The sequence below is a fragment of the Pollicipes pollicipes genome, unplaced genomic scaffold, assembly GCF_011947565.3.
Source record: "Pollicipes pollicipes isolate AB1234 unplaced genomic scaffold, Ppol_2.1 Scaffold_5724;HRSCAF=6776_pilon_pilon_pilon, whole genome shotgun sequence".
Taxonomy (NCBI): Eukaryota; Metazoa; Arthropoda; class Thecostraca; order Pollicipedomorpha; family Pollicipedidae; genus Pollicipes; species Pollicipes pollicipes.
The window spans coordinates 10939219-10950035 of record NW_023596746.1 but is presented as its reverse complement, the minus strand read 5'-3'; the positions used below and the strand labels follow the sequence as shown (position 1 = coordinate 10950035).

The 10817-nt window shown below is 58.4% G+C and overlaps 1 protein-coding gene across 1 annotated transcript; it reads right to left on the bottom strand.

Annotated features, from left to right (window-relative positions):
- Positions 1–8990: 8990 nt before the first annotated feature.
- LOC119102659 (fork head domain-containing protein FD4-like) lies at positions 8991–9814 on the bottom strand. The gene is made up of 2 exons (XM_037226119.1): positions 9252–9814; positions 8991–9059 (listed from the first exon to the last, which is right to left on the bottom strand). The coding sequence occupies exons 1-2, from the start codon at positions 9744–9746 to the stop codon at positions 8991–8993; spliced, it is 564 nt and encodes a 187-aa protein (XP_037082014.1). The 5' UTR covers positions 9747–9814.
- Positions 9815–10817: the final 1003 nt, after the last annotated feature.

Here is a 10817-nt window from a genome sequence, read left to right as displayed (position 1 = left end):
ATTAGAGGGCCGTCAATGTCTATGATGCAATGTTGGCAACTTTCGCCCCAATCCGTGCGTGCAGAGTGGTGGCTGTGGTGAATTCGCCATCGAAGAGCGACAATGCGTCAACGAAGAGCCATTGCAACCAAACGGAGCTGGACAATATGTCCTGGACGAGACCGACTGGGGGAGGGTCGTGTGATGGGACATAATGAATGCAGCATGCGTCGGTATGCTGTGCCATCGCTCGAGCCCAGAGCTGTGGGCTCATCGCGAGCCCAGAGCTTGCGTTTAGAGCTCTGTGGGTGCCGGGCGTAAAAGCTCTGCGGTTGCAAACCTGCCGGGAATACCGGAAACGTGCGGCGCGTCCGTCGGCACAGATCAATGCCTCCACTGAACCCCGCGAACGGCGGATCCGGCCTCGGCCAATGACCATGACGATGAAGAGGGGCGCGGAATTAATGAGAAGGCGCGGCACCATCCAAAACGGTTGCCCGTAAAACCCAATCGGCCAGTGCCTCCCCGCTGCACGGGAGCGTGCAGCCCGCCGGGCCGTGCGAACCCGGCGCCGCGCCGCGAGCGAGAGCGGGCGGCGTTGAGCGCGTCTAATGCGTCGTGCTTGATCGCGCGCCGATCCGGAGTGCGCTGAACCGACGGCTGCGACCGGCCGCCGCCGCCGCCGCCGCCACGGTGGGCGGTGGCGCGGGGCTGGGGCGAGCTGTCGGCGGCTCGTCACCCGCCACGGCGGCCGGACGAGCCGCGGCGGCCGGACGAGCCGCGGAGGGCTCGCCCTGCCGCCGGGCGAGCCGCCGACAGCTGACCCCGCCACCACTCGCCACCTCGGTCGGGCCGGGCCGGGCGCCGTCGGCGCGGTCCCACGGCCGCCTGCGAGCCGGGCCGATCGGTGACGGATGGCGCGCGGTCACGACAACGGCACGCGGCCGGCCGGCGCGCGCCGATCGTGACGCCGCCGCCGGCGCGGCGAGCTGGCAATGACGAGCTGATACGGATTGCGAGCCGCACGACACGAACGTGGCGCCTCAGAGAGCCCACCTACCCACCGTCCGTGATCTACAGCACTTACGCGTGATGAGCACCGTCCCATTGATGCACTATATTGGGGCCTTGTAGCACACCAAAAGGAATAACACAGATGCAGTTCATTCACACTTGCTTCTCCTCACCCTAGTAGGGATTCCATGGAAGGGAGACGGTCTTGGCGTGTTGAAGCAGTGGGGAGTCCTTTCCGGCGTGGAAACCAGGGATGTAGTTTCCTATTCCATTGGAGCCCCTCCCCCTCCCCTTTCCTCCTGGCGGCAACTTATGCATTGCAGACTGATAACCGCTGGCAGTAGGTCAGTTAACCGAGCAGGAGGCAGTCGTCCAGGCTCCAAATGAAGCCCAAAATATCTCGCTGTTGCAGCATATGCTACCGGGCATGGTGCCCTGTCATCGCCAGCAGGTCATCGTGGACATAGGGGCGATAACCGCGCCGGCCTCTGGGGCGGCCTTGCCGGGGCCGTCGCAGTGTACGGGGGCACCAGTTACTACCACCGATCAGTGCGTGGCTTTCAAGCTTCCTGCTGCAGGCACGCCTGTTCGGAGACAGACAGCCCACGCACAAAATATAGATGTGGACGCTTCACCACCAGCAGCGGCGGCATAAGCTTGCGCCCGCTACAGGTCCGTTGTTCCGCAGCTCCATGCCCACGATTCACGGCTTCGACAAACATTCAAAGAATGCTGCAGGCGGCCAGCAGTTTGCCCGCCGTCCACAAGCCGCCCGACATGAGCTCCGCTGAGGCGTCACGCCTGGCCCACGCGGCGAATCGGTAACCTGCCGATTGGACTGCGGTGCAGCCCGACAGTCGACCCCCCGGCAGCGCCGAACTTCTGGCGGCCGACGGCGGTCCGCCTCAGTTCTGAGAATGCCGCCCTCGCCCTCACCAACGGCTGGGAACGCCGGATGGCCAGCAATCCACGCCACCACTCGCCCTGCCTTACCTCAGCGAAGCGCGCGAGGGAACAGCCCGTGCTGATGGCCTCCTGATCCGCAGACCGCACGGCGGGGTGCACGGTGGCCTCCGAGCAGCCGGGATTAATATGCAGGCGTAATGCTAGTGACTGCGCCCAGTGTTGGCGCCCTGAAATGGACTAGCTGGTAAGTCCATGGGACGGTTCTATTCGCAGAAAAACCGCGCGTTCCCGGCATGTAACTATGCCTGTCGTTCAGTTGTAGGGACGGCTACGGCTGCTTATCACGAAGGAGAGCTCCCACTCGGGCATGCCTCAGGCATGTAATGCATCCAGTCCAGTATAGATTGACTATCACGTTTTCTTGCTCCCTCCCTCCCCACCCCCCCTCCCCAGTCCTCAGTCCTCTCCGGTCGCTCTATGCGAGGTGAAGCAGAGAGAGGGGAGGACTATGATGGAACCAAACCGGTCACGTAGGAAAGCCGTCAACAATCAGCCGAGCATTCTGCAGTCGGCAATCGCTTGGCGCATAGCCACGGCTGGTTCTGACTGCCAGTGCGCTGGGCAGCATGGAAACTGGTGTCCTGGTTCCTCAAGTCGCTGTTTCTATCGCAATGCTTTTTAATTTCAGCTGTACTTGTGCTTTCACAAACTTTCCGTAGCCCAAAAAGGTATGTTGAGCACAGGGATGCGTAAAAAATGTCCAACGCATCGAATACCGACAATAACGCACAAAAAGTTACAAAGGTGTGGAAACCAATGGCCATGCGTGGAACATGAAGCAGGCAATCCATCTTTGCTTGGGGAGGACGCCGTGCATACAGCGAAAATGCTCGTGACGATATTGTGTGACGACATCTCGCATGATGTGGCGCGCAACCGTTTCACTGTTACAAGATGGCCGATGCGCCTACTTTGGTGCGCAGGAGCTTATAATGGCTGGTGACGTAGCGACGACGAGAGATGAATTAGTAACTTTGTTGCGCTATGCCAGCTGTCTTGTCAAATTTTCCCGACTGTGCTACAGTTTATGTTCCCAACTGTGCTGCTTCATGTTACCTTACACGCGCAATGCTCTCATTTCGAGCAACCTCGCCCAGACCTTGTAGAGTTAAGAGACGTGCCCATTAAGAAGCGAGTGCTTTTAACGTGGCCTGCATCTGTCCATACCGCTATTCGCGTCAATACTGTCACACAAACACAAACAAACTTCAGGTGTGCCGTATGTCAGTTCAAATATCCCTTGTGTTATTGATGGCGAAAGTTGTGGTTCTGCCAGCGTTTTCGAATTGTGCAAAAGTTCGCTGTTCTGCTAAAGCGGAGACAACTGTAGCAGCTGTTTATTCAGCTCGCAAAATAACACATCAGAAAGTCTGTGAAGCGGAGTGACATGTGCCGTGCAAACGTCATTACCGGAGGCCTGAGCAAATGAAAGTTTGCGGTAGTTTGCCGACACATGATGGAATCGACCGACGCCACGAACTTCCGCTAACACATTGCGCGTCATTGTCAATGGTGGTATGCGCTTTACCAGAAACGCGCCGCCTGGTGGTGTGCATTGCGCAATATGTTAAAACGGGGTAAAAATATCCCACTCAACGTGCTTGCTATTGCCTCTGCCAAAGGACAAGACATCCAGTTGTGTTGAAACTTCGGAGCACCCCACCGTCGTGACATGAATGATGAAATGTGTTATGATTGGCCGCTGCAGAATGCAAACATAGATGCATGTGCTGTTCTATAAGCGTTGAGTGATAGTGGCGCTTCCGTGTGCAAACACAACGCGTCAAAACGTTTCAAGGCGATATACTCTTTAGCGAAATAATCCCGAATGGCATTGTCACCCATGTCAATACGATTGCAAAACTATGTCAGAGGTCCTATTAGTTTTCTCATAGGTCCCATAGCAATGTCGTATATTGGTAAACGAAGCTTGTTTATCGTTGCGGACGTCTGCAAGTCGGCCGCAGAGTAATGAGACGCCTATTCACCCACATAATTGTGGCATTTAGATTGTTTAACTATACCCGGTCGATGAACAAACGGAAAGGCAATGTTCGGAGCGTTCCCCGTCAGATTCAAGCCGGTTATATTGGTCGTGAGCAAACAACTCCGAGTTATGCCATGGCATGTTCGTCTACATACAAGTGCTGAATTAGCAATGTATCCTACGACAAAACTTAGTACCACACATAAAATTTGTCCCTTGTCGAATTTTTATCCAATATTAAACCTCTATCATTCATAGACTGATACATAGGCTCATCATAGACTATACCGTATCCCGCATATAACTTATGCTTTATCGCAACTCTATCCTATATCAACACTAATTGTCCCTTTACCCGTATCCCTCATCACACACCCGCGAGCCTCCTGGCTGTGCCAGCAGCTCCAACAAAGACGCGCGAGCGTGCTGACGCCCAATCGAAGTCCGGCTGCCATTCGACGGGGACGGCCATACCCGCCGGTCCGGGTACCCTTCCGGCGCGCTTCCGGGCCCGAGCCATAGCCCGGTTAATTGCCTCAAAAGACGCGACCCATCCACGCCGTCGTAAACCGGCGAAAGCACAGCAGACGGACCGGCGGCCATTCCGGCGCACATGCTTTCCATTGAGCGCGCGGCTTTATGTGTGCGGCGCAGCGATTGTCTTTGTGGCGTCACTCGTCATTTCCTGTGCTGGCGGCCGGGCCCGCCGGCCGCCGCGCGCCGCTGGGGGCGGCGGGGAGGAGGCGGCCCCGGCCGCGCGGCGAGACTGCGTGGCGGGGCCCAGGAATGTTAACTGGCCCAACTACAATTAAAAGTGTAAAAAGGCGAGAACAAAAAGGCGGCCCTATGCAGGTGTTGTGTGAATAATGGGCCCGACTGACCCGACCGCAAAAACACGGGCAAAAATGTCGAGATCAATGCGGCGCCTGCGTCTTACGTGTTGGTTATAAAGACGGGCATTAATTCTGCATGTCCACGTCTGGAGGCGCCCGCGACAGGCTTGAGTGGGATTGGAAACGAGAGGAGGTTTCTCAGCACGGAGAGGGGGAAGGGGGGGGGGGGCGCTGGGGTTGGGGTTTGGGCGCCGGGGTTTGTTGGCTGAGGAGGGGCGCTGGTATTAGTTGGCCGCGGGGTACTCTGCAGGTCAAAGAGCAGTCGCAAACGGTGTGATCGTGAAAGCCATCGAGGCTCCCGATTTCGCACCGGCTTGCATGCTTCAGACTTCCATTCGGCCGATTGGTATCGACTAGTATTGCTCGCGTCACGCCGTTCACGCTGTTCCCACGTTAGCTGTCGACGGGAAGTGAACCAACGCCCTCCTGCATTTATCGACCCGCTGCTCCTTATCATCAGCTCCAAATAAGACCCACGACACGTGACGCCGTGACAGCTTGCAGGCTTCAATTGAATTAAATGGATGGCAGCTGGTTGGTTTGCATGGCTCGAAGGCATGGTCCCAATATGGTTTCGATGGATGCACGTTCCAGTTGCGGTTAGAATGATGCCTGCCGCGGCCACGAACTGTTGGTTCAATAGCAGGCCGTCGTCAGGGCAGCCTAAATGCGACCATTGGGCGAGTTAAAACAATCCACCGAACTACAGGGTCTCGTCACAGAAACCAGAGGGTAACGCACGAGTGAAAATCTCAACGCAAGATTACACACATTCCTTGGAACGGAATTTCCCCCCAATAATTTGTCGTATCCTCAAGCCTTTCATTAGCCGGTCCCACTCCTTAAAGTGACCGCCTCGTCCGGTGGGGTTTTGCCTTCCCACCTGTAACCCACCCGGTGCATTCCACCCTCGCGTCGGACACCGCCGAACCCCATTACAAATACAAAATTACCAATATCACTCTTCTATTAGTTATTACTTTTGACGTGTCGGCGTGTAGTTACAGACAGCTTTACACTTTCGGCATTTCAGTAGTGGCGGCCTGGTAATTTTCCTGAACCTTTCCGGAGGCGAGAAAAACCGGAGATTGATGATGTATGGCGGCCGACTCCCGCGGCACCCTCGCTGATGGCGGCGGCAGATAAGGTCGGCAGACAAATAGGAACCAAACAGTGCGCACTAGACCCGCTGGAGTCGGCCGCCGCAGACAAACAGGAGACACGGCGGCGGCGGCGGCCGGCTGCTCCTGGCACGCCGTTCGCGCGCCGCCCCGCCAAGGACGAACGCACGCGGCAAGGACTCGGAGCATAAACACGGCGGTGCGCTCGGGAAGCAGTGGCGGCGGGGAAGAAACCGCGCCGGGGCTTTTCTGGCAGAGCTGGAAAATTGCAGCCCTCAGAAGCTAAATAATGTGCTTGCAGTTTAGGGCCGGTAGAAAGCGTCTTTTACTCTCACGACGGCGATCCTCACGCAGGGAGGATATTTTCTTACGACCATTGAGACGGGCACGCTTGGAATCTTAGTTGAACACGGACGCACAGCCCACATGCAAGAAATCAAAAGGTCTGTGTGGGTGTCACTTGCACGCTTCAATGTGAGGAAAATCTCAGCTATGGGTGTCACTTTGAAGAAATGCAAGCGTAGAATATGCAGAGCAACATGATTGGGAGTAAGTCTGACTTCAAGCATACTGACGATCTTTCACTTCTGCATTTTTAAAGACGTATTATGATTATAAGTTTTGAACTTACTATTCGCATTGGATTAACAACCTTACGGCAATGAGCTATTAAACGCCCAGTGGTCCCAGAAGGATCCTGTGCGCTCTTCGAAGCCTCGTGAGTACGCATCGTATTTACAGTCGCACAACATATTACAAATGAAAATGCAAGAATCGGGGCTTACCGTTCTGTACTCCACGTCATAAAGACTGCAATTTATGAGTTCTGATCAGCTATAAGGGAGCTCCGTCAACGATGTGCTAGTGATGCACTGGCACTCTCACAGCTCCCGTACCAGAGCCGTCAAGCCATGCCGACGTCTCCCGCAATCAGTACCGGGCGTGACTCCAGTGCCCATTCGGTTAGCCAGTGTTTGCGGCTCCATGTTATGTCGGTTTTGGAAAGCAAAGATAGAGCAGCTGCGAATATGTTCTCAACCACAGAACGGGGCGTTTCGCCGAAACATTCGGCCGGCGTGGCTTTGGAGCTCATGCCGACAACCATACGCGGGCTCCGAGAGCCAAGCCAGGCCTAAGTGGGGTAAGATATCGCGCGTTTGCAATGAACGATGGAGGGTATTTCACTTGAATGCTGATTTCCAGGTACAATATGGTGGGTGCCATGCCGCAGTGTGACCACAGCACACACATGGCAGTACTCACTCGTCTTCGTTGAAGTTCAGGCATGTACAGTCAATCTGGCAGAGTTGCCTGGGTGAAAAACTGCGAAACAGTGCTGACACGGTTACAGAAGAATGGGGCGACGTTACCAGATCAAAGATCAGACGATGAATTACGTTACGCACAATCTACAGATGTCTGGAAAAGAAATGAAATGAAACGACAGGCTCGTCATCGTCTAGACGGTCGTGAAGCTGAAACAATTCTGCGTAGAGCAGATGAGCAGGCGTGTGCAGTGACGCCTGTCTATTTCTCCATCTGGCGGATAAAGCATGCGCGTGGACCTGCATGTTTTGGTCCTGCTCGCCAAGGTTTTCCAAAACCATCCAGAGGCCTTTCATGGTATGGTGAAATGACCCACAAGACGGATCTGAAAACATTAAGCTGCGTGCGTCGGCAAAGGTAAAGCCAGTGAAATGAAGGGCACGTCTGTATGTTCAAGCTCTAATCTGATCGGTACCTACACTTGGTAGGTCATTCAGCGGTCGTTCGCGGTGGCCGCCCTGCTTATCACAGGCGAGCCCATGGCCCAGCGTCTTTTGCACTCAGTAACACATAATCCCTGCGGAGATCATCGCGCCCAAGAAGTCGAAGGCAACCAACACAATAATCACTATGATACGCATGCATCGTTTGGGCTGATAGCTAGCCGCCATTCACCGAAGTGGACAATCCTTTAGTTGACTTGAAGTTTATATGCAGGTAGTTTGTGAAGCACCCATTCTTACCAATCACTCACGTCCCCCTGGTTTGAATGCGCCACATACATACGTTCTGTCCAATTTGGCGCACGTACTCTATCCTACTGACGGCATCTCTACACCACTAGACAAGCTCGTGCTCTTTTTTGCTGGCATCGGTTTCATGTCCATCGACAAAAGTAGAGCACCGCGACATGTCGACCTGCGCGAACAAAGACGTCATTCGACAAGCGTTTTAAGCGGCCATCAGCTCTGCCGCCGGTCGTGTTCGCCGCGTCAGCCGGGACGAGAGAGCCGCCGCCGGCTCGGCCCGGTCCCCACCTGTGCTGGCGGAGCGCCGCGGCGCGGCCGGCCGGCGCCGAGTGACCCCGCCGCCGCGGCACCTGTCCTGATGGTGATGGACCACGAGCGCATCAAGCAGCTGCATAATGCCTGTTAATCGAGCGGCGCCGCCGCCGGAGATTACAGGGCGGCCGCCGCCGTCCTGCCGCCGTCGGCGACGGATAATCTGGACCGCTACCCTGTAATACGCCGCCCCTCGCGCTCTCTGATTGAGCCCATCAACCAAATAGAATGTCTCAATTTTTTGCCGGCGCGTCGCGTTGCACGTGGCGCGACAGCTGGCGCGTCGACGCCGTCGAGCGGGAGGCGTCGCCATCGACGCAAACACAACCGGCAGTTTGTCAATGTGAAGTGTATTGATGCATCTCTTTACAGCACGTGACAATGACAGAACACCACCAACAGGGGTCTCGCTTCACGAATATCATTTGCGGCCGGCCGCGTTTTGCTCGATTCTTTCCGAACGTTGACAGCGCGCGGCGCACTGACAAAAACTGAAAGCATTGGGGGCGCGGTCCTCCGCGCAGACACCAAACGGCTCCCCTGGCCACCACCGCGTCATATACACACTGCACGAGGCCGCCGTCGACCTCGCGCCACGTCACGCACTCCGACAACAACAACATCAACAGAGGAATAAAATACAGCGTCAACACCGATAATGGTATAGGAACATATGAGGGCAGGGCGGGGGGGGGGGGGAGGCTCAGCAGCTCCTCTCGCCGTCCGAGGCCGACTCGCACTCGGAGTGGGACGAGACGGCGCCGGGCGAGAGCTGGCCGCGTCGCGTCGGCCCGGCCAGCCCCAGGCCGAGCAGCCGGAGCGGCGTCGGCGCCGGCGGCGGCAGCGGCGCCCAGCGGCCGTACGGGCTCCAGAGGGCGGCCGACGGCGGCGGCGGCGGCGGCGGCGGCGGCGGCGGCGGCGGCAGTGGGCAGAACGGCAGCGGCCGCCACAGCTCGGGCCGCGCGTCCGACTGCGCCAGACTCTCGACGCTGAAGGATTGGCGCGCGCGGCCGGCCGCCGGCCAGGGCGAGCACGCCGCCGGGTACGGCCGCGGGTACGGCGACGGCCTGCACGGCGCCGCCTGCGCCGCCAGCACGGCACGCACCATCTCCTTCTCGTCCTCGGTCAGCTTGAAGCGCTTGCGGCGGCGCAGCATCGAGCCGTTCTCGAACATGGTCTGCGCCTTCGGGTGCAGCGTCCAGAAGGCGCCCTTGCCCGGCTGGTCGGGCCGGCGCGGGACTTTGACGAAGCAGTCGTTGTAGCTGAGGTTGTGGCGCAGCGAGTTCTGCCACTTGGTGGCGTTTTGCCGGTAGTACGGGAAGTGGTCCATGATGAACTGGTAGATGCTGGAGAGGGGCAGCATGCGCTCGGCGCTGCTGGCGATGGCCATCGCCGTCAGCGAGATGTAGGAGTAGGGCGGCTTCTGGTCGCCGTAGGACTCGCGCGTCGGTCTGGGCATGACGGCAGCAGCGGCGACGGCGGCGGCGCCTCACGCAGCGGAACACGGGTCGGCGGCGGCAGCGCGGCCGTTCGCGGCACTCGGCGGGACAAGCGAGCCGATTCTGGCGTCGCCGCCGCCGCCGCCGCTGCCGCCGGGCCGGCCGGGGGCGGAGCCTCGCGCGGCGCGCGCGCTCATTGGTCGGCGAGGTGTGGGCCGGGCGGCGCCGGCGGCGGCGGCGTCGGCGGCGGCCGTGGCGGCCGCCAGCATGGCAGAGCGGGCCGCGCCGGGTGCCGGCCGGTGCGGCACACGATTTACCGCCGCTCCGCGTCGGCCATCCCGGCCCTAATTGGCCCGGTGCCGTCTGCGCCCCGCGCCGGACGCCGTTGCTGATGGCTTCGTGACATGCCCTGCAAGCGCTGCCCGCCAAAGGTCGGCAAGCCCACCCTAAACGAAAGTGGATATTTAGGAGACGATCCGCCGCTGCGGCCGCCCGCGCCGCGAAATTTATAGCCCCACCTGAAACCAAACAAATTAATCTTCCGTGTATTACAAAGTCAAATTCATTTTACTGCCGCCTCCTGCTGATCTCGAATCGATTTCGGATGGCTTTCATGCAAATTCCGCCCGGAGAGCTGGCTGCAAACACCATTGTAAGTGTGGCAGCGGCGCGACAAGCGGCGGGCGCGCGTCTTTGCCTGCCATCGACCGCGCCCGCCGGCCTGATCGGAGCCGCTCGGCACTGCACGCGGAGGCGTGCCCTCACGCCGCGCCTATTCAGCGGGCCGCCAGGCGCCGCCGGCGCGGCATTGTCAGCGCGTTTGCCGACCGGTCGCCCCGGGCCGGCGGGGTGTGCAATGTGCACACTCGGCCGCGCGCCACTGTGCCCGTTTGCATGGCGTCGGGGCGCGGCGCCTTTTGCAGGCGCTCGCATTCGATACGTGACGGTGTGAGATACGGCAGGCTGGTCGCGGGGAGGCCACGGACGGAGAAACGAGACGGTGGACGGAGAGGAAGGAGGGCGTGGTTAGGCTCGGATTAGAAGCATGCTGACAGGGCATTCAGCGGCGCAGCTGACGTGTGATGAGCATT